At 42.4% G+C, this 24,639-nt stretch overlaps 1 protein-coding gene across 1 annotated transcript in view; it reads left to right on the forward strand.

Annotated features, from left to right (window-relative positions):
* The window catches only part of GALNT1 (polypeptide N-acetylgalactosaminyltransferase 1), a 202,624-nt gene that overhangs the window by 135,746 nt on the left and 42,239 nt on the right, over positions 1 to 24,639 (forward strand). The window contains exons 5-6 of the mRNA XM_090049575.1: positions 6,275 to 6,441; positions 18,606 to 18,813. Of these exons, the coding sequence (XP_089905701.1) occupies positions 6,275 to 6,441; positions 18,606 to 18,813 (375 nt within the window). The remainder of the gene's footprint in view (positions 1 to 6,274; positions 6,442 to 18,605; positions 18,814 to 24,639) is intronic.

The following is a 24,639-nucleotide window of genomic DNA, read 5'->3' on the forward strand; positions in this document are numbered from 1 at the left end:
CTTTCATCTGAGTGAAACTTGCTTACCTGGAGGCAAGAGATCAAATGTTGAAAGGCCACAGATAGTGAAACTGAAGTTGGATATTTTGTCATGGGAGAAGAGGAAAGGCTTTTATGGTGGAAGTGGAGAGAACACTGATATTATTAACATAAAAATAAAATCTATATAATTAAGAAGACTAGCCATGCTGCTCTGTTGTAAATTGCAGTCATCCTATGTACTTGTCTTTTGGATTGCAGAACAGTAATAATAAACTTGCATTTTAACAGTACCCAGCATGTTTTGGGAACCACAGCAATCTAATGATGCGGAGATAGCCAGCAGCTTACAAGTGGAGGACCAAGGAAAGAACTACTGAAGACTAGATCTTATTCTACTTCTTTGGTGTCAAAATGCATGTCTGTTCCACTCTGCTCAAGTTCCCCCCCAACCCTTTTAATGCAATAGATATATGGGTCCTCCTGCTCCTTTCTATTTTTGGGGATATAATCTTAAGGCAAAAAGGAAGGCATTCCATAAAAAAAAAAACCTAACTTTTTTATGAGCCCAAACAGAGTGGAGTAGTAAGTGGAATAGAATTTGGCCCTTTAGGGTGCACCCAGACATGAGTGGTGGTGTGGTATGTGGTGCCGCACACATCTGCAGAGCCACATACTACACAGTCAGCAGAGGTTTTTTTTTGACCCCTGGATATCTGTGGGGTCCAAAAATAAAACCACAGGGGAAAAAAACAGAGCAGCGCATGCATGAGTAGTGTGCACAACTGAAAAGTGAAGCTGGGCCACCTGCAGCCACATTCCAGCTGCTGGCTAGGCTCCGCACAGCAGGATCACTGCAGCTGCAGCCCTGGGAGGCCCCCAAGACCCCATGTAAGGATGCTGGGGCAAGTACAGTGCTGGCTCCAGCCTCCTCTACCACCTCTGAGGTAAGCATGTGTGGCATGGGCATTCGCCAGAGACAAGTAGCAATGGCGCTTGTCTGTGCTCGTCTGGACATGGCCTTAGAGTGTGTTTTCAAGGAGCAATAGAGTTGCACGGGTACCTGAGCTATCATGCTTGCCTCAGACTGTGTTCTGGTTCTCACCAGAACTAGTTTAGCTCAAGTGGAGTGCCACAATAATGGTTATACTGTTTTCTGTACCTGAGCTAGTGTATGCATCTCTGTGTAACACTCCCTTGCGGGAGACTCTGCAGTGACGTGACGTACAGTTAATATACAGCTGATGTCTCCGACAGTTATTTGGGGTCATCTTTAAATCTTGTGGAGCTCTTGCTGTTCTCTTGGTAAAATATATTCATTATTAGGTCAGAAAAGTTGTGTAATGGAAAGCAATATACAGTAGTTTTAAAAATCCAGATCCAAAAGTTCTATGGTATTAGCATTATTAGAAATATTACTACTGAATTTAATTATTAGTTTACAATAGGGTCCCATTATGCTTTGGTTGGCAGATGAGAAGGAGAGTCTCTACTCTGAATTATTGGGTTACAAACCAAAGACACAGTGACTCGTCATTTAATATTTTCTCAATAATGGTGGTTATGCTAATATTTTTGTTTGGATGCTAATGCTCTCATCGCAGTTATCATTTGACTTTGAGCAATATAAAGTCCCCTGTTTTTCCCTTCCTGTTCCTCTCTGTGGTGTTTGACTGTGTGGGTAGGAAGAGTAAAATATTTTTTGTTTGTTTTTTTTAAAAATATTGTCAGATATTTATATTTGCATAAATCTAAGTTTACATAATATATGCCTAAAGTAACAGAGGTGGCAGGATGAGGAGCAAAGATTGTGTTTTATTTTTCTCTCTCTCTCATTGCATTAATGCATCCCAAAATAATTTCATACAAATGTTATTTTTCTCTTAAGGAAAAGCTGCACTCCAATATCAGTGTAAAATAAGTTCTTCCCTCTTCATCCATCACCCTACTGTTAAAAACTTGTTTTTCTTTAAAAAAAATAAATAAATAAAAAATTAAAAATTAAAAAGTAGCAATGCCACAGAGCCTCCCTAATCCTGAGGGGAGCAGACCTACCAGCCTGTCACTGAAATTAATAAATTAATAAAACAGCAAATGAAGACTTCCCTTTTTCAGGTCCTTGGAGGAGTGTTAGGAGCTATAAGAGGAGTTGCAGAATCACTCGGAGCAGCTGTTACCCAGCAAGTTGATGATATGGAAGTACCTCTGTCCTTCCTCTGAATCTGTTACTCCAAGTGTGAAGACTAAATGTCCTTCCCTAGCAACTAGGGAAAAAATGAAACAGTAATTTCTTTACATGCAAGGAAGGCACGCAAACCTGTAGTCTAAAGAAAACAGTGTAGTTGTCAGGTCTATTGTATTTAGTATATATAATGTTTGGTAGAAAGTAATGGTAAATATATATGATAATATATAATTCTTTGACTTGACTTTTACTGTACTGACTTAATGATTTGAAGTTGGTTAAATAAAATAGTCTAAACAAACCAAAACCCTGGCAAGACAACATATTCTTAGTAGATTCCAAAGTCGTCCAGCCCTTTGAAGTTTAAGAAATGACTGGGAAAATTTTTAGGGTGGAATTTCTGTTTAATATGACAACATAAAGCTTAAACCACTGGGCTAGGGATAGACATTAAAAAAGCCTAAGCCAGTTCAATCTTTGCAAATTAGTCTAACCTGGCTAGGCTAAGCCAGTTTGTAACGAGATGGACATTCTCTCTGGACTGCGGAAATTCAGGCACATGCCTGCAGTGGCTCCAGCTAAAAGCCAGGAGGGGCTAGAGAAGTCCCCACTTCTTGCATTGTGTTGAGCTGAGGGTGGGGGGCATGGCCAGGCCCAGTAGGATGCTTTGATTAGGGTCTTCCTGCACCATCCCTGACTTTTCCCCACTGGCTGCTTAAGGGTCAGGAATGTTGCCGGACCCCTGCAAGCACTCTGAAGCAAGCGGAGAAGAGGGTGCAGTGAATGCATCAGCTTATGATACAGAGCTTTTTAATCTCCCTCCCTGCTTCTTTATACTGTCTACAGCAAACAGGCAGGCAAGCAAGCCAGCAGGGAGCTGATAAGTCTTTATCACCTCATCAGCAAAACAATAGCCTCTCTCCATTAATTCAAACTCTTCTTAAACAGCTTACCAGCTGACCTGTTGATTAGCTGCAAAAGCTGTTCTGTCTGCCTGTCCCAGTGAAATTAGAGAGAGACACACATAGACACCTTTCAGCATTCACTAGCGTACCACATGCCTACTGTCTGTGGGACTGGGGTCCATGCTGTGGGAGATGGGAGGGACGAAGGGAATGGGGGGTGGATTCCTGCTTGAGCAGTGAGGGGGTAGGGCAGGGGAAATCCAGGTAGACCCTGCTGTGCCTGCAGTCTCTGCCGGAGCTCCAGCCAGGGAGCAGAGGGGAGTGGCCCGCCCTGCTGTGGAGCAGAGAACCCTGCGTAGCTCAGAGAGCATGCCAGGATGCTGGAGGAGTCTGGTTTACCTTAAACCAGCAAGAGGTCTAGGACAGATGTTGTATAAACTGGTTTAACCCAAATCAGTTAAGTCCAATACTGCATTCAAGCAGGTTTATCTTAAACCAGTTTCAGCCATTTTCAAACTGGTTTATGTGCATTGAACATCTGTTCTGTTACAGGTTTAAACCAGTTTCTGATTACTTAAACCAGTTTATGTGTAACATCTCCCCCTAGCCCTAGAGAGAGACTGCAACAATTATTAATTTTCCTGAGCAAAATACATGTAGACAACTTTAGAAAATTTTGTCTTGGTTATGGTTGGTGTAGAGCATTGGTGTTCAACCTTTTGGTCCTGTGGACCAGATGAGTGGAGCAGGGCTGGTCTGTGGGCCAGATAGAGCCCCATGCACCAGGGTCAGGCCTGGCACCATCCCTTCCTGATGGTATTGGGATTGGTTTCTGAGGGCCTGGCGCTGCTTCTGTCTGGCCCTGTGTGCTGGGATTAGGCACCTGACCAAGTGTGCCAGGCCTAATGCTCCTCTGGGCTAGGGACAGATATTACACAAACTGGTTTAAGTTGTCAGAAACTAGTTTAAACCTGTAACAGAACAGATGTTCCATGCACATAAACCAGTTTGAAAATGGAACCAGTTTGAGATAAACCTGGTTGAATGTAGTATCAGACTTAACTGATCTGGGTCAAACTGGTTTATGCAATGTCTGTCCCAGACCCTTTGCTGGTTTATGCTAAACCAGACACCCCCAGCATCCCGGCATGCTCTGTGAGCTGGGAGGGGCTCTCTGCTCCACAGCAGAGCTGCACTGTCCCTTCCCCCCACCCACTCTTCCTCTGCCCCACTTCCCCACCTCACCACTTGCTGCTTAAGCAGAGATACCTTCCTCCTCTCTCCCATAGCAGGGACTGTAGCCAGCATGTGGTCTGCTAGCTAATGCTGTGTAAGGCAGATAGGGCAGTGTCTGCTTAGGGCTTTTTGGAGTTAACTAACAGCTCACATAGTAATGTCCCTGCATTGCTTTCTTTGCACAAAGCTGTTTAAGAAGAGCTTGTAACAAGCAAGGCTTTGTTTTTTAATGGGGTACTAAATGCTGATAACAGCTGATAAATGCTCTGTTATCAAGAGGGGGAGGGGAACCCCTCCCTAATCAGTATCCTGCCAGGGCCTGACCACGCCCCTCTCAGCTCTCTTCAGAAGTGAAGGGAGGGCTGCTCTAGACCCCTTCCCGGCTTCTAGCCTGAGCCACTGTAGGCATGTCCCTGCATTTCTGGGTTGTCCATCTGGTTACGAACTGATTCAGCCCAGCCAGGTTAGACTAACCTGCAAAGATTGAATCAATTCAGGTTCAGGCTTTTTGAATGTCTGTCCCTAGCCCGTGGGTCTGGAAATTTTGGTGGTCAGGGAATAGACTGGGGTTTGAGCACTCCTGGTAGAGAGCAAAACCAATCAAAGAAGCTATACTTTTTGGATTAGAAAAACACATTGGTGTGGGAGCTGCAATATGGGGATTTCTCGCTTTGTCTTATAATTTTTTGTGAGTTTTTAAAATGGACTCAACTGGAAAATCTTAAAATATGTTTCACTTCAGAACTGTGAATAATAAACAATTCCTAATCCCTGATAACCCCAGGCAGCCTGCTCCTGGCCAAGGTGCAGCCCCCTGAGGCTGCTGCCAGCATCTTTTATTCTTCCCCCGGCTGGTGCTGACCCGCATGGCTAACTTGTCCTTATTCACCACACCTGTGTCAGCTCCCTTGCTGGGAGACTCGCTGCATCTCTGGACCTGGCTCCCTAGCCTTTAGTGAGTCCTCCCAGGTCTGGGGTGGGCATCAGGAGGTGCTTCCGGGGTGTGGGGCTGTTCAGAATCCCCCAAGCTCCTATTAACAGGGTCCTGCCCTGTTACAACAGTGCATTAGTATTTCTAGCTGCTTCTGTGAAGAGGCATATGCTGAAAACAGTTATCCAGTCCATACGTTAAAATTGGTTTTTAAGGCATGCTGTTATATAGCATTGTTAAAATGGTCTGGTTTTAGCTAGGTAAAATTAAGTATTATTGAAATATTTATATTTATGGGGTACTTTTACAGTACCCCCAATAAATGATAAACTGGGGTGGGGAGGAAAATGTTTTTGTAACTAGAGTAACTGAAGCATTGAAAATGCTTTAAACTTGTCAGGATTATAGGGTAGAGGAACATAATCTTATTTCATTATAAAAGTAACAGTGCAGAGTTTCAAAATGCATCTTAATTTTAGGTTTTCTCCAAATGCCAACTCCATTACTTTATAGATGAAAGAAAAACATATTTTTAACTTACTTTTTCCCTATGGCTATGCTTTGATTTTATTTTATTTTTTTCTGATTTCATTTTTAGTTTCACTTCCTAACTTAAGGAATATCTTTTCTTAATTATTTTTTATTTTTTTCCTTTAACAAGAATATAAGTCTAATTTACTGGGAAAAGTTTGCATACTGGGATATGATGAACTTCATCCACAAATTAGGTATATTGTGATGTCCATGTACATTTGTGTGTCACCAGTGGGTAACAAGTGTCACTTCGGAGGTTTCTTGTAAGGAGCATTTTGCCATGTAGCTATCTAATAGCAAAAACAAAAAAAATCAAAACCAAAGCAAAAGACAAACCAAAAAAACCCTTAAGTATTATAAGTCCAGGCATAGTATTTAATATTAAATATTGCAATCCGGGATTTACATTTAAATGTAAATATTCAAATTTTTGTTTAAATTGATATCAATACTAAAATGGACATAATTCAGCTGTAAAGTATTTGATTTACTTTTCTGTCCATAGGTGTAAAACAAAGGTATATCTGGACAACCTTCCTACTACAAGTGTTGTTATTGTGTTTCACAATGAAGCCTGGAGCACGCTGTTACGAACTGTTCATAGTGTGATAAACCGGTCACCACGGCACATGCTGGAAGAAATAGTACTTGTAGATGATGCCAGTGAAAGAGGTAAGTTGCATTAAGATTTGTACGCACAGTCTAAATTGCTCCATAACTTGCTTCTTTAAAAAAAAAAAAAAAAAAATTGCCATTGGCTTAGCTTTTAATATAGTGAATATTTTAAATAAATTAGTTGTGAAGCAGTGCCAGCATTTTGATGTCAAATATGTACTGAAAGATGACCCACTTGATTTTACTTTTCTATTCAGATTTTAAGTTACAGTAACGTTGGCTCTCTTTTTAAGAGTTCACCGTCTTGTCATTTTAATGTTGCAGTCTCTAGTAAAAAAACAAAAAAACCCAGAGCATATAAAATCTACTAGAATGACGTGATCAAACCAACCCAAAAGTATCTTTCTTCTTTAAAAAGTGTGCCTACAACTTCAATAGAAAGTGTGAAGCACTGAAAATCATAATATATGTATTCACAGCTTAGGGCCAAGTGAAACTGTGTTTCTGTTCAGTAGGAAATTCAGATGTTTAAATATTTTCATTCTAGATCAAAATGGGAAGTTCCATGACATAGAATGAAAATTTCCTGTGAAGTGACACTTCAAACCAGTCAGTTTTTCTCATGATAAAATCAAAGTATCACTTAGACTTTTATTCTTTCTCTTCCTATGTAAAATTAATAATTATCTCAATTATAATAATTTATGGTTAGTATTGTAGTTGGTATTTTAATTAGTTGGATAATGTTGTTTTGTTAATGGTTATTGTTGTTCTGACTTGTATAACAAGAGACAAACATTCTAGTAGTGAAGGATTTTCTCCAAGTGAACATGCACATGTGCATATGAGCATTTGGTTTCAGTGTTTTATCATCTTTTCCTTAAACTGATGGTCTGCAAAGATGCTGCCTCAGTGTCAGAATTACTTAACTGCAAACTAGTGTGCACACACAAATCTAGCTTGCCTCAAGATTTGGTGGATGATAAATTCGGTCTGCTGCTGTTAGCTATGTATTTTCTATTTTCTTCCTCTTTTCTTGGGAAACTGCAAGTCTGGTTGGCATAGTCCATTCCTTCAACTTATGAAACAATTTCATCCCATACATTTCAAGCATAGACTGTGTTTTAAAGCAGTTAAATCCTTTTGTTTTATTTTTATCTCCATTTCCAGCATAGTAAAACGAGCCTGCATCTTCACTAGAGGCAAATACAATGTGCTTGAAGTTGACAGCAGTCCCCATATTTTTTAATATTCTTGTTTGGAGCCATTGTCATGCTAGCATTTCCTAGAGCTCCCTATTAAGCTAGCTCGTCTAGATCAACTCTGTTCATTCAGGGAATGTTTATTAAATTGGCATACAACTTTCCCTCATTGACTATATCATACATGCTTTGTGATGTTATTAATATGTTGCAATTCTGAACCCATTGCACAGCCTTTTACCTTTGTCTTTAGCTAGAGAATTCATGTATTTTTTTTGTTTTTCTTCTGAGATGCATGTTTTATTTTTAGTATTTAAAATTCATATGCCTTTAACACGTAGTAAAATTTGCAATCAAAACATTTATTTCTGATGTGATAGATTATTTCTAAATAAAATTATTGCAATAGACAAGTTCCATGGAAGCCTCCAATTAGACTAATGGAAATTTTTTCTTACAGAAAGGAAAAAAAAAAATTCTAGGAAAGGCAGGTTCATAATTAAATGCCTAGACAGGTACAATTATGCCCATGAGGTAGCTTGTTGAAAACACTATTTCACAACTGGCAGTTCGTTTCAAGTAACAAAGACAAATATTAAGCAAAATGATGTGGATTTTTAGGTGAAGTAATGAATATATATGCTGAGCAATTTAAATACAAAATAGCGTAAGCAAGAAAAATTCATGAGTTGTAGATGTATCTCCAGAGGGGAAAAATCTGTTGTACTTTAAAATGTGTAATTAAGTTTATTGTAAAACATATCCATAAGGCATCAAATAAGTGTTCAATGGGCATATTTATCACTTGCTGACTTGAGAGCATTTGAGTAAAACCACAGTATTCCTACTGTCATTTTGAAAGAATAATGAAACTTTAGTAAAACTTCTCTAATTCACACAAATAATAAATGAATTACAGGTTACATTATTAGCTAGGATTCAGGTGATAAAATTCAAGGGGTGGGGGAAGGGAGAGGATTCATGTTTTTTGCAGCGTTCCTCAACATCCTGCTGTTTGTGGACCCTTTTACTTGCAGATGTGCTCTTGCCATATCCATGGTGTACACTACACACATTTCTCAATTAGCAGTCCTTCAGAAAATGTTTTATGATCAGACATCACAAGAAGTTTGTCCTGTGTAAGTAGCTTAGCATTTGGCCTTTCCTTCTAGTCAGGAAGTATAGAGTATGATCATGCATAATTCAGCTATTTTTATATGCTGCACCTCAGGTTCTTTTTAGCTCATGGTGTTACCAAAGTGTTTAACCAAACTGATAGCTACAAAGTTCTTCCTGATATGCACCCTACTTTTCTCTTGTTGCAATTTAAGAGTGTTAGTCCTTGTCCATCCCATGCAAATCGAAAAAATATTCTTTCACCATCCCTTTTCTCTAACCAGGTTTCTGTCACCTCTACCCTTCCCCACGCAGTCTTCTCTTGAGACTAAATGATCTGTTCTTCATGTATTTGGAGAACTGTTAACAAATTCTCCTCTTGAATCCCTCCCTCCCCTGCCTCCTCGCCCACTTCACTTCTCCAGAGATCAAATAATCCCAGCTCTTCTATTCTTTTTTTAATTAAGTCATATTTTCTAGACCTCTAATAATTTTTGTTGCTCTCCTCTGTACTATTACTAATTTGTCTATGCCTTTCTTGAAGCGTGGTGCCCAATACTGGACCTTAGTACTCCAGATGAGGCCTCACAAGTTCTGAATAGACTGAAGAAATCTAGTGCAAGCAACACCCCTGTTAATATAGCCCCATATACCATTGGCTTTTTTGCAATGAGCGTACTTGGCTCGGGGCAGCCCCACAGGAGGGAAAAGAGAGGAGCCCCACAGGAATGGGTTGAGGAGAGAGGACATGACCAGCCCAGTGGGGAGGAAGGGGCCTTGGCCCAGTCCCAACCCAGCCCCCAGGGAAAAGAGGGCATGGCCTGGATCCAGGGGAGGTGGGGAGGGAACATAACCTGGTTCCAAGCTGGGCTCCCTAGGGAAAGGGGGCATAGCCTTGTCTTTGGGGAATGGGGGTATAGTGCAGCCTCACAGGGAGAAGGAAGCGCTGCCTGGCTCCCATCAGGTGTGCAGGATTTGGGGTTTGGGAATGTGGGCCATATTAATGGCCACTGCTTCCCCACTGCCAAATTTCTGGACTCATGGGGAGCTCTACGGGCCAGTTTTGATGGCTTTGCAGTGTGAATTTTGGTCTGTGGCCCCATGTTTGAGTACCCCTGCTCTAACTAGCTGTGTCCACTTTACAATTTCCTGGATCCTTGTTCATTTTTTAAAGATGAGCACTGTATCATGACCTCACCCAATTCCATAAGTCCTCAAGGAGAATAGTTAGTGGCTGTGCAACTATCTCAGCCAGTTTCATGACTACTCTCTCTAATGAATCACGTCTGGCCTGCAGATTTGAAAATATCCTGCCTTTCTAAATAATCTGTAACCTGTTCTGTTCTACTTTAGGTTGATTATCTTACCCCACTCCTAGCCCTCCCCATCCCTTCTTCCTGCCAGCTATGCTTGTCATCTGGTAGCTGACCTTATTCATGAAGACCGAAGGAAAAAAATGTTTAATACTTCAGCTTTCTCTGCATAATCCATTATGAATTTCCCTCTGTATTCAGTAAGGGACTTACACTTCTTTTGGTCTTCCTCTTGCTTCTAGCATTATAGAGTGCTTTTGTGTGATTTTTTTTTTTAAAGGTCCCTTGCTATCATGTATCTCTCTTCATGCCTTGGCATACCTGATTTTCTTCCTGTGTGTCCATGCAGAGTTCTTATACTCATTGCTAGTAACATTTCTATTAAGACATCACTAAAAATATAGGTAGCCATTCTCCATAACAACCAAAATTAATGTTCTTTAACACTCAAACATAACACCCTATTCCTTTTCTGTTCTCACATAGCCAGCCGCAAGGCCAGGGTCCTGTTTGTTACAATCCAGATCAAATGTTCAAGAATTAGTCCAACCACACAGGATTACTAATTCATGAATGCAACTAAAACTATGAAAGTGCCAGGGGTGGAACAGGGTTTGTAAATGAAAGTATAAAGCTAATTTTCCGCTAAAGCATTTACATGCAATTGTCACGAAGTAGAGATGAACATTTGTGAGAATCCGCTGCAGATCTGAGTAGTCCAAATGCAAGGAGGAAAACTCTCATTGGTTTCTTCATTCAGTTTGTGTGCTTAAGTTAATGCATCAGGCTTTAATGCATCTAAACAAATTAGTCTTTTTTGGAAGTGCTACCGAAAGCTAGCTATACAGTAAAACAGACAAATACTGGTGAAAGTTCAGCAACCTTGATTTCATTAATTCCCTTTCTTATACCTTCTCCCTTTTTTCCTCTTGGGGTAGTAGTTCCTTAGGAGTAATACCTAGATCTTGCATATTTTGGTGTATGGTAAAGATATATGTCATAGATGAAGTAGAGTGAGTTGATTTGAATATGTACAAGTTTACAGTAAGCTTGTTTGGCATCTTTTTATGGTGTGTTTATTAGGTAAAGCAACCTACATTGCAAGGCAGTACTTCAGAATAGTGTTAAAGATCAATAAGTCATTTCTGTGTGGCTTGAAAGCTAAAATGACCATATAGCTATATATTGCATTTCCTTATGCCCCACCTTTTTGCTTCTGTAAAAGTAGTTATGTAACCACTGCTTCAAGTTAGAAATGCTTTCACTATGAAGTGAAATGTTACATTAACAAAAACCTAACTTTTAACTTTGCAACTCTTTCCTTCAGTTATTGAGTACATTTTTCACAAAACTCTTTTTTTTTCCAAGTCCAGCACAATTTAAAGTTTATAAAGACTAAAGGATAAGCTGGTGGGGTGGGGGGGATTTTTGTATATTCTGGTTAAGTATTTTGCTTGTATTGAACTAAATACAAGCTTTCTAGAAATGAAAATGTTTATCTTAACTGAGTAGCATACTTCAAATTCTAGCATTGGAGACAATTTAACTGAAATAAAGTAAACCAGCAGTCTTGCCTGAAGCGGGCTTTGAACATGGCAGTGTCAAGCGCTTAGCAAAATTAATTTGCATAATATCACAGACTTATTAATGCTAGTACGAAAAGCATTAGGGAAACAAGGCATTTCTGTTATTTTTACATTTTTAGATACTGAACAGAAGTCTGTGGAATTTTTTTTACTTTTATGTCTGTTGATGCAAGTTAAAACAAGGAACTGAAGTGAATGAGCATCTGTATTTATTGGGGCCAAAGTCAGGAGTGCATGATAACTACAGGACATAGTCATGTTTTATCAGGAGAGAATCTGTTTCTGAGGTTCAGGGAAAATATTAGGAAAAACAGAATGCCAGCCAGCCAATTATTTTGCCAGTTTGAGAGTAGATTGCACTGATAGTTTTTTCCGGTGACTTTGGTTCTGTACCACTGTGGCAGTAATTTTTTTTACAAATGTTAAACTATTCCTTTCAGTGTTTAATGCATTATTTCTACATTTGTGTAGCAGCATGAATGACTGGTACCTCCTGTGACAGGGGGCACAATGGCGGTGAGCAGGGACCGCCCACAGCCACTGCTGGTGGTATCAGGGGAGCGGGAGGGGAGGGTAGTGGCAAGCAGTGAGCAGGGACCACCCACAGTCCGCTGTCAGCGGCGGCAAGCAGGGTCCACTGGCAGCCACGTTGGCAGCAAGAGGGGGCTGACAACCACCTACAGAAACCAGCAGCAGCCAATCTCGGGGGGGGGGGGGGGGCGGGGGCACGTGCCCCCCTGCATACCCCCCATGCATTGCCTACGCCTAGCAACAAGATGAAGTATTGCTTCCCCAGGTTGAAACTTCTGTAGAGCGGGGGGGGGTTAAGTTAAATATAGCAAATTTTTTTTGCTTGCCATAGGTCTTTGGATGAAAATAAAAAATGAAAATCTTGTTTGAAACCTTGTTTGCATACCAGCCCAGCCTCTGGCTTCTTTACTATTCATTCCATCCAGGAAGAGCACACTAACTACAGAGACTTCCTCAGTCTGATGAAGGGTTTTTAAACCCAAAAGCTTGCCAAAATTTTTTTTTCCAGCTATTTAAGTTGGTCTAATAAAAGATATCAGATTCAAGAACCTTGTCTGCTTATGTCCTTAGACCAACACAGCTACAACCTACACCCCTGTTTGAAACCTGAAACTTTTCTATTAAAAAATATTTATCACTTAAATGCAAACATTTTATAAATCAGTATTCAAATTGTTTGTACAAGTTGTAATGAGTTATCTTTCCAGTTTTCTCCGTCTCTTTAAATCGTTGACTTTTGTTACCTCTGCTTTCTCTGTTTTAGTGCTGCCAGAAAATATTTAAGAAACTCTTTTCTGTTTAATTACTTTGTAGAAGATGGTACAGTAGGAGAATTTAAGTAAAACTAGGTGCAAATCTGCTGCACAAATTATGAAAATATAAATTTCCAGCAGGAAAAAAAATGAATTGAGCTAAACCAAAAATTATCCCCCAAAATAATTGTAAATTATTATTGGCCTACGTCAGGGTTCTTTTAAATCTTGTTAAATGTATTTACAGATGCATTGTTATCATCATCATTTATTTCAGACCATCTTTCAAATTTATTGCTTTAAATCTTAATCCTATCTTTCCCAATGCCTGCCATATACCCAGCTTGGTGATTATCTGCTAATTTATGAAGTGTACTCTCAGTTCCATCCTCCAAGTCATTAGTGAGGGTATCAAACAGTAACAAACCCAGGACAGACATCAGGAAATGCCGGTTGATACCTCCTTTCTGTTTGACAGGGACAGCTACTTTCAAGTATAATAATCTATCCGTTCATGCCTCTACCTTCCAGTACTTTTATCTAGACTGGATCGCCTTAATTTATTTCTGGGAATGTCCTGGAAAACATTTTCTTATAAAGTCAAGATACAGCACATCCACTCCTCCTTCCCCCACTTAATTTGCAAAGCCTGTCCCATTGTCAGAGAAGAAAGTCAGCTTAATTCATCATGCTGTTAACAAATCCTTGTGTGTTGGTCCTTGTTAATCCTTAAGGTGAGGGGTTTTCAACTTTTCTTGGTCGGGGTACCCCTGGCGGCTGGTCAAGAAGCAAGGGAGTCCCCCAGTGGTCAGTCGATGAGAAGGGATCCCGTGAGGGGCAGGGTGTCTGGTGCGTGGCAGCAAGTCCAGACATGCTGCCGGCATAACTGGAAGTGCCAGCAGCTTCTCTGTGCCACTGTCGTGTACCCCCTGGGGCCTTCCAAAGTACCCCCAGGGGTATATGTAGTTGAAAACCCCTACTCTACGTGCCTACAAATCAGTGGATATACTGCAGGATATTTTAGGTTTCAAAGTCAGATGGATGGGTCTGAAATTCTTTGTTTCCTCCTTTCTTTTCCTTGGGCACTATATTTGTTTTTTTCTCATCTTTTGGGACTGCATTGTCTCTTCAAAGATAATAATCAACAGCTCTGCAGTAATCTAAGCCAATTCCTCGAGTACTTTAGGATGAATCTCATCAGGCCTTGCTGATTTGAAAACATTCAACTTTTCTAAGGAATTTTTGACTTGTTCTTTCTACTCCAGCCTGATTATCTTCCCCCTCCCCATACTGCTAACTGTGCTTATCTGACAGATGAACAGTTTTGTGTAGTCTGGGAGGGGAAGTATTAAACATGTCAGCTTTCTCTGCCTTATTTATTATTAGTTTCCCTATCCCATTCAGTAGCTGTTCTGTACTTCCTTTAGTCTTTTCTTCTTTACAATTAGGGATCCGCATTTTCTTTAACATGGAAAGGTGTGGATTTTTCTCTTTAAAGGAGAAAATGCGTATTTTCTCTTTTGAAGTGGGAAACCACAGATTTCCCCTTGCATGCTGACAGAGTTCTAGCCTGCAAGGAACCACTTGGAGCTGTGCGGAGGATGATTTGGAGGCAGGGGCTGTCGTGTGTGTGTGTGTGTGTGTGTGTACGTGCACACACATGTCCAGCAATACAGCCAGGCAGGATCGTGGTAAGTTTCCTCAACTGCTTGTAGGTAAATAGATGGAGGGAGGGCATAAGTGATGCATGGGGTGGCACAGTGGGGGGCACAACTCTGCACCACCCTGGCCACCCTACTCTTGCAAGGCATTGGGTCCGGCTTAAATGCAGCCTCATGCCTCACAACACTGAGATTGAGGTGGTGGCCCTGGCTCTCATCGAGCCCACATGGTGAAGGAAGGAATGAGCACACATTGCACCCCTGGCCTAGGGCTGGATACCCTTGGGCAGCATCCCCTGCCCCAGCTGCCAACCCTGCCCCAGCCAAGGCGGTGCCTGGGGCCAAGGTACCTGGGGTGCTGGAGGTGAGCATGTGTCTAGGGCAGGGCAGACACAGGGAGTCGGTACCAGCCACCTTTGTGGCTGAGGGTCTGGCTCCAGATTCAGGCTGCCCACCCCAGGTTTTACTTACTGCCATGCGCATCCTGCTGTGCCGCAGGCACTGGGGCGCATGGCTGTCCCACTGCTCACCACCTCCCTGCCACCAGTCCAGACCGGGCTGTGGTTGCTAGTGGCTCCAGTGGGGCTAGTGCTGGAGGTGGGGGCTGCAGGGCATGGGGAGGGGAGGGGAAGAGAGGGAGGAGTGGCATGGCCGACCCACATCCTGCTCTGCCCAGCCTGGCTCCACTGCTGTCAGCATGGTGCCGTGCAGTCTTCACCAGACCTTAATATCTGAGGCCTGATTCAGTACTGCCCAGCCCTGGCAGCCAGCAGAGATGGGCACCAACCTGCTCCCCCCATGTGAGGGGCTAAGTGGCTCAGCCCCCTCTATATGCCCTTGGGGCCCCAAGCATGGCCCCGACTCCACACAGGAGCCACACCACTCAGGGGCCTCTTGTCCTCTCTCCCACATTTCCCTCAGGTACCCCTACCGCATATTTCCGTCAAAGCCCCTTCACATAACCACCTTCAGGGGCTGCTGCTCCCCTCAACAACCCCTGACCCCCTTGCCTCAGGGCCCCCTCCACACACCACTCGACCCCCTGCCCTCCCTCCCCTACATACAAATACTCCTACACTTCCTCTCAGGACCCCCCCATGGCTCCTCAACCTTGCCCCTACACACATGTATGCCCCCCCGTCCCTCTGTCACAGCCCCCTGCCCTCCACCCTACACACCCCTCAGGGCCCCTGCCTCTCAAACATAGATGCAAGGAGTTTGCCCCCCCCCAACACCACACATCCAGAGACTTTGCTCCCTCCTCCCCCCAACACACACCCACACAGCTTTCCAAAAATTGTCAAGAAAGGTGCACAGCCCTCAGCTTTGTCACATTTTTTTTGTCTAATGCAAAACCTTAACAGTGACCTTAGGCATTTATATCAAAGGATCATCTGCAGCTGGACTCACGTCCTGGTGAGCAAAGGGCAGGGGGAGTTCTTATTTTCCATGAGAGAAACCCTAAAATCAAATGCCAAAATATTTTTATTATATCAATAAAACATTGTGTTCAACTGATATGCATGCATACGTGTGTGTGTGTGTGTATGTGTATTTTATATATATATATAGAGAGAGAGAGAGAGAGAGAGCAGTTTCATTTTAATCACAGAAAAATGCAGATTTGGGGGTTTTTTAATCAGAGTTTTGGATTTTTGTCTGAGAATTTTGGAATATTTTTAAAGCAGAGAAAACCAGCATCCCTGTTTATAATCTACTTACAGTATTTTTTATTTGGTTGGGTTTTATGTCTCCTACTACCTATATCCCAATTTGTGCATTGGCATTCCTGATTCCCCGCCCCCCCCCCCACTCCTTCATACCTGTACTGTAATCTTATACTGCTCCTTCATAATATGAGCAAGCTTTCACTTTTTGTTAGAATCCTTTTTTAAGTTTCACGTCATTGAAGAGTTGTGTGTCACCAAGCCAATCTTTTGCTATGCTTCCTATGGTTTCTTTGCATTGGGATAGCTATTTTTCCTTTAATGTTGTCTCTTTATGGAACAGTGCAGTCTCCTGGACTCTTTTTTTCTCTTAGGCTAGAAATAAATGTAGCTAAATGAAGTGGATCAGCTGTGCTGTAATGGGCCCCAGCACAGCTGCTCCACCTTATTGGGCAAAACCACCAATTGTCCCACCAGTTGATGCTGTGGGACACTGGGCAACATGTTTTCCTGGGAATTCCAGTATAGGATTGGGCCCCGCAAGCCCTGAGAGCATCTGCTTGGCTTTCTACAGTTAATGGTATGCCTCTGAGATCTCCACGGCATATTTGGGTAAGCAGGGGAGTTGGGGTTCCCCTACCTACTGAGATGTGCCCCTGGGATCTCCTGTCGCAGCCATGAATTTGGGCGTTTGTGGCTCAAGAAAAGGTATGGCTATCTATGTCCTTTAACTGTGTTGTATGGAAGTGAGGAAAGGCAGCATCTGTTTCTACCCTTAGACCAGAAAGGCAGTGTTTATAGAGGTTATTGAAACACTTTCTTTTCTGATTTTGAAAAAAGATGTTATTTAAATTAGAAAAAAATGTAACCGGTCTACAGTTTATTTAAATAAAAAAAAAAAGAGGGGTAGTTCATAAAAGGTTGCATGAGTTGTGGAATTGTATTATTCCATGACCTCTAACAAGATCTTTTCAGAAAAAAGCATTGGGTTTTTTTTAATTTAAAAAAAAATTTAATTTTTTCATTGCAATGACTGGAGCCTACCGTTTTCCATACCATAATTAAACCAAGCCATTGTCATGTTGGCTCTTTGCCAGTCAGTTGTCTTGCTGCTTTTGTTTTAGATCGTCATCCTCTTCCTTTCTTAGTCTTTCCAGAAGGAAAGGGTCTTTTAAAAATGTATACTTCAGGTCCGTTTCATAATTTTGCTTGATCCAGCAATACATGAGTAGAGCTTCTTTCAAAACATATCAATGTAACTGCTGACTTTTTTCAGAGGATGATTGCACTGAACAATATGACATGTTGTCTTCATCATGAAGTTGGCTCTCATCATAAAGAGAACAGAACAAATTGAAACCAGGCCTCCCCATATAGATCAGTGAAGTATTACCAGAAGGCAATCCCACACTGTTATTGTTCATGGGTCTCGAGAGCTACAATTTAAAAAGAGAGAACTATATTTATGATAAATTTGAGTTCACATACTGATCCAGTACCTCAATCAAATCTTTTGCAAGATTTTTTTGAGTTTTTTATTGTGTTTCTGTCAAATTATTTCTGCTACTCAAGTGATCCTTAGCTGTCATTTAATCACTGTTTGAACTTGGTAGCAAAATTAAGTTTTTTATTTTTCTGTAGTGAAGATAGAGATCTATTTAAAGTCTGTCCCACTTTTAGGAGCTTTTTATGGTACAGTGCAGGTTTCAAGTTATGTACATCAGTGTTTTTGCACCTTCTCCTCCCCTCTCCCTCTTCACCCAAGTGTTATTGGAGGGGTAATTAGAGCTTGTACACCTAGAGCTGCAGCAACAAATGATCACCTTTTGGTCAGCTCTCTTGAGATTTCCAAGACTGCTACTAAGAGTTCTTTTTTGCAGTGTTATACTTCTACATTGCATAAGTTAAGTATAATTTTATATGGGCTTCTTACTAAGAGTGTGGTGTTTTTTGTTTAAAAAAGACTTATTGAAAAATCTAAACCAGTGGTTCTCAACTTTTTGTGTACTAGGACCCATTTGTAAACATTGACCAGCCCTGGCCCAGTGCCCCTCCCAACCCATTTCCCCCTGGCCCCAGTTTGTGGGGCAGTTGGTGAGTATGTGGATAGGGTAGAGGAGCAGAGGGGGCCCCAAGCAGCCCCTTGCAAGCTGGAATTCTGACAGCCTGGAAGGGAAAAGCCACAGTTTTTCATGTTTTTCTCTTTTAAAGGAGAACCCATTCTTAAAGTGTATTGATCCCTTTTTAAAGTTTGTTCGCAACCCTTTCATATAGCCTTGGAACCCACATGTTGAGAAACAATGGTCTGGACCCCAGCAGCATGCTGAGTCTGTCAGATCAGCACAATGTGTTAGTTTATTTCATGTTTCTCACCAGTTGTCCATATTTTACAGATTTCTTGAAGAGACCACTGGAAAACTATGTGAAAAAGTTAAAAGTTCCAGTTCATGTGATTCGAATGGAGCAGCGTTCTGGATTGATCAGAGCCAGGTTAAAGGGGGCTGCTGTTTCCAAAGGCCAGGTTATTACCTTCTTAGATGCTCACTGTGAATGTACTGTAGGATGGCTTGAACCTCTCTTGGCACGGATTAAAGCTGACCGGTAATTATCAGTTTATTTGTTAATGTTCTTTTTCTGTTTGGTTTGTTCACTGGTTAACAAATATTCCAAGTGGGCATCCCGGGGCCAGTCTAAATGTAGGGCCACCCACTTGTCTCTGGGCAAACCACCTGCCTACCTCACCTGCTATGCCTTGATGATGACTGATGGATCTTAACAAGGTAGGAGGCTGCCCATTTACATGCCCTGATGCCAAGGGCTGATGCACATGGCTCCATCCACCCATGCCTCACAGATGACATCTGTGGCCTCACACATGGACTTAATCTGTTTGTCCTAGCATCTGGCCTGCTTGTTTGGCGTAAGCCCTGGCCACTCAATCACTTGGGCTCCCATCCCTTTACTGTTCCTCAGGCTCCCAGCCAGGTTACACTTAAGGCTAACAGCCCCCTATGAGTTCAGGGCTCCAAGCCCCCACATAACTCTGGGCTCCAAGCCTCATTCCCTTTCAGGACTCCAAGCCCCATATGCCCCACACTAGGTTTATTAGTATCCCCAAACTTATCCCCTGCCCTACACTGAGCCTCAGCAATCCCTAATCCCTTTGCCCCGGGAGCTTCTTGTATAGTTCTCCGAAAGATCAGGACCCTACCTCCCTGGAGCGTCACTCCTGGCTCCTTTTTGCAGACTCAGAGCTTGCAGTGAGTCTGGGCACTGTCCCAGGTCCCTTCCTGACCTTGGAGCCCTGCTTCAGAACTCGCCATGAGTCTGAGCTATTGCTTTTTTCTTCGGGGTGTGTTCCCGTAGCCTTTCCCCTCCATAGGGTCACCCACAATGCAGCAGGGGCTGAGGCTTTCTGGTGCCCCATACTTGCCCTTTACTGGGAAGGCCCCAGGTGCGACACTTCCTGGAGACTGCCCCACCACCGGCAGTCCCACCACACGGTCCAGACCCAGCAGGGTGTAGTTTTAGGTCATGCCCCAGGACCAGGAGCCTCCAGCCATCTGCATAGCTCCAAAGATGTTCCCAGAGCAGCAGCTCAGCCAGGTGCTGTTATCCCACCTATTAGCCTCTGGCTTTACTGTTAAGAGCCCCTGTTCTTATAGGGCACAGCTGGGCCCCGTTCCCAATCAGGAAGTTGTACCCAACTGAGATTGCAGCCAGCTGCAGGCTGCCTTGCTGCTGCCCGGGCCCCTGCAAGTAACAGAGCACACCCTGTGCTCTGTTACACACACCTAATCTAGCTTATTAGTTTAGCCAAACATAAAATCCAACAAAAATATGGCTTGGGAGGGAACCTCAGGAGATCACTTAGTCCCAGTTCTGCTGAGGGTAGGATCATTCTTGTCTAAATCAGGTGTGAGCAACCTTTTTTCAACAGCAGGCCTAACTTAACTCATCTCAGTCATAAGAATGCCGCTGCTTTCACTGCTCCCAATTTGCCATGTCTCCACATGCTGCCATTGTTTTCTCCTCTGTCAAATGCTGCTGTGAGTGGCTGATCTATATTTTTTCTTCCCCTCCCCTAGCCTTCTCTTCATCCCCCACTTCTCCTTCCATCTAGTATGTCCGTGCAGGTGCATGTCCCTCCTGCCTCTGCTGTATACTGTTAGGCTAGATAAAATCTTGGTAAGCTAGATATGCTCTCTTCATGTGTTGTCCCTAGCCCATGCGACATAGGTTGTCAGCCCCTGATCTCTTGAACAAACATCTTGAATAAATGTTTATCTAACCTGCACTTAAACTTTCAAAGACCGAGATTCCACAGTCTGTCTAGATAATCTGTGCCAGTGATTAACTACTCTCAGAGTTAAAGTTCTTTATAGCCAACCTAAATTCCCCTTCTTACAATTTAAGAACCTTACTTTTTGTACTTTTTCCCTGCGGCTGCAGAATATAATTGGGTACTTTGGAGTAGTAGATTAATATTATAATTTCCCAGCATATTGGTTTGCAATGGAGGAAATACGGAAGTTCTAACACAAGTAAAAAAACAAACAAGACTAAGTACCTATGAATGAAGTGTTTGGTCTCAGCCAGGCACAAATCTGGGCCTGAGTGTTTAACTCATCGTGCGATTCACTGTACACCAGTAAACAACTACCATATTTACTCAAATGTATGACATCCCTCCCCCAGTAATTATATTTTGTATATATGGAAAATATATGCATTTGTTACATTTTTCCAGATGTAGAATCTAATTATTGGAGTGTAGCCTTGAATTCATCCCCCTCCCACAACTACAGCAGAGAAAATAGTAGCTGGTGTGGATGGGGAGGGGTCAGGTCCTCCCTTGTCCTCTGTCCTGTCAACTTCTTCCCCGTGCAGACTTCCTGTCCTCTGTTACTGTCAGACCCTGCTCAGGCTCTGTCCCTCCCCAAGCACAATGTAGAAGTGAGCTACATGTGACAGGTATAGCATCTCAGTAGCCTGATTTGCTTTCTTGAACAGAAAGACATGGGAGTTGACTTACTGGGATGGAGAAAGGTGTGAGAACTTTTGGAAGAAATATGTAGAGAAATGAGAGGAAGGAATTAAGAGGGATAAAGTTAGTAGTAGGGGAAAAGTCAAGAGAAAGTGTGATTATAGTATATATATATATGCATCGCCAGAGTATAGTATATGTATATGCATCGCTGGAGAGGGAGAGCTTAGAAAGCTAACTGTTTACATGGTCGGGGGAAGCTGTGCATAACAGTGGGAGATTTCAATTGCATATTGAACAGGGGACAGTATACAACAGGGGAAGAATGAATGTATACAGATTTACTAGAAGCAGAAGACACAGAAAGATGGATCGAAAAGTATGGCCAAAGGGCCATGTCAATAGAGGAAGAAAGGGACAAATATGGTATTTAGACAAGATTTTGGAGGGCGAAGGTAGTGTTACAAGCAGATGAGTAGAGGTCAGGTGAGGTGCTGCATCTCCTGGCAGTGATTCAGGTCAGGACACATGGATTTTATAACGTACCATGGGCAACCAAAAGAGTGCAGCAAATGCAGAAAGGTACAGTTCCTGTTCACACACTACTTCCTCAGTGTGCTATGGATGTGAAGGGATGGGGCATAGAGCAGCAGAGTGTTAGAAATCCCTCACTGTAAGGGAGAAGGGCACTTGTATCATAGATGCCCCAGAGCCTTTTCAAGTATAGTCAGACCCCCTGAGGAACAGAAAAACCCAAAGGAAGAGAGGAGGGCTTGGACACTCAAGTAGAAATGGTAGAAGAAAACCCGCAGGCGACTGGAACAAAGGAGTGGGGGTAAAATGTCTGTGATTGAGGTAGTGCAGGAGGAGATAGGAGACAAATGAAAGAGAAAGCAGGAACAGCAAACAGCTCAGACGTGGAGGCCAGGGGTGGGGAACAAAAAAGACACCTTACACACAATGGAAGTGGAGATAGAGCAAGAGAGAGAATTGGGGAGAGGCTGGGGAAAGAAAGAAAATGCAGGGGCTGAAGACCAGGAAAAAGAAAGCTGATGAGGGAGGTGAGTTGGAGGAAGAGGCAGAGCAGTTTCCTGCTACTTACACATCTGGGCTCCAGCCAGGAGTGGAAAGAAGAAGTGGGAAGCAGTGGGGAGGTAGGAACATGCAAGCCTTCCTAAATGTGAGTGATCCAACAGCTTTAAAAGGCTGCTGAGATGCAAGTGAAGGAGGGGGAGTTATCAACCATCCTAAGCAATAGCATAGACAAACATTGAAGGGACAGGTGAACTAAGTTCAAAGCAAGCATGGACGAACTTTAGAAGGACAGGTGCACTCATTTTAAAACAAGCATAAAATGGCATTGACAGTATTTTCACTTAACATCAGGAGTATCTTAACAAGGAAAAGATGGAAACGGATTGAACCAGTGTCAAAGTAAGGAAGGGCAGACAGTCTGCCTACAAGAATGTGGTATACCAGGAGAGAGGGATTATAAACACTGAGAAAAGATGGAGATGAGGACCATCTTGGTGGTCAGAGACAACTGAGAAAAAGCAGCAGGGGTTGCAATGTTACTTAAAAACACAGAGCTGAGAACAAAGCAGGTGGAAGAAGTCATCAGTGGCAGATGGCAACAAATGATACCATCATTCAGGGGAACAGAATTAAAACTTTTCAATGTATATGAATCGCCGGAGAGGGAGGGCTTAGAAAGCTAACTGTTTACATGGTCAGGGGGAAGCTGTGCATAACAGTGGGAGATTTCAATTGCATATTGAACAGGGGACAGTATACAACAGGGGAAGAAGCAATAGAACAGGGAATGGAGGAAACAGAGCTTTAGACAGCTCATCTGGACTGTTAAATATAATAAAAGAAGAGTTGCTAAGAGATGTGTGGGCAGGGGAGAAAGTTGTCAGTAGAATAGACCCGAGTGGAAAGAAACAATCGAGAATTGACTTTGTGCTCGTATCAAAAGAAATAAGGATACGAAAGAAAGAAGCCATACATGTGGCTTTTAGTGGTCTCCAGATGTTGAAGGTAGAAATGAGTCTTGGTAAGAGCCCCATGAGAGGGAAGGGACTGTGGAAGTTAAATGTGCAGCTGTTACAAGGTGAAGAGATATGTCAAGTGTACATGAGGGGTATAACAGGTGGTGAACATTGATGAAATATTTTGGGAGTACCATAGGGTAGATAATGGCAAAGAGGAGAACGGAATACTTTTTCAGGAAGGAAAACCAAAAATGCATGGGGAAAAAAGCAAAAGAGATAAGACAGCTGCAAAGAAAGATACAGGAGCTGCTAAAGGAAGCTACTGAAGGAAGACCGATACAAGAAGAGCTTAAAGAAACAAAGGCAAGAGTTAGAAACCTGGTTTAAAGGAAAGATGAGAGAGAAAATGTTCTTAGCATGCACACCTTGGGTGGGAGAGAACAAAGAGTAGTCCTGATACTTTTTGGCCAGAGTGAAGGCGGCAAAAGGAGAGCTTAAAGCAGTGTGGGAAGGTGGTGGTACCGTGGTGGAAAAGCAAGCAGTGGTGTTGAAGGTGGTGGAAAGATTTTCCGAAGAGCTATACCAGAAGAAGGAAACAGGCAGGAAGAAGATGAAGGATTTCTTGGAAGAAATTGAAACGAAAGTAGAGGAGGAGGAAACAAAGAAGATGGAAAAAAAAAAAGATGAGCTTAAAGGAAGTGGAGGAATTTAAAAACCTTTAAACAAAGGAAATCATGAAGAGCAGAAGACTTTTATGAGAAGTTTTGGGCATAGGTAGGGAGAGTTATAGCGAAAGTGTTCAAGGAAATAGTGGAAACAGGAGACGCAGGGAAAGATTTTTACAAGAGGCGTTGTGATCTTATTCTTCAAGAAAGGGGAGAAGGAACTCTTGAAAAACTGGAGACTGATTATGCTTCTTAATATGGATTATAAATTAATGGCCAAGGTGCTGGCTTTTGAGGATAAGGAAAACCCCCAGAAAATAATACATGAAGACCAAGTATGCACAGTATCAGGTAGGTGGATCTATGAAGCAAGCAGTTTGATGAGAGATGCACTGACCCACATCTACAAGAGGAAAACAAACACAGTTCTAACAAATCTAGATTTAGAAAGAGCATATGATAGAGTAGATCATGATTACATATTTGGAGTGCTAGGAAAAATGGGGTCCCCAGAAAAATGTACATGCTGGATAAGGTTATTGTATAGAGAAGCAGAGAGTTAAATCCAAATGAATGGGTACTTATGCAGGGCCTTTAAAATCCAGACGGGTGAGACCAGGGTGCCCCCTGTCACTACTGCCCCCACACGCTACTGTTTGTGAGTGGCATGGAGCTGTTGGCATAAAGAATAAGAAAAAATTGGGTTATAAACAGAGTAAAGATTCTGGGAGGGGGTGAGGTAAAATGTGTTCTATAAATGTAGTGGTTAGAGATAGACTTT

Source organism: Crocodylus siamensis, chromosome 5 (genome assembly GCF_052110815.1).
Source record: "Crocodylus siamensis isolate JL-2025a chromosome 5, ASM5211081v1, whole genome shotgun sequence".
Lineage (NCBI taxonomy): Eukaryota > Metazoa > Chordata > Crocodylia > Crocodylidae > Crocodylus > Crocodylus siamensis.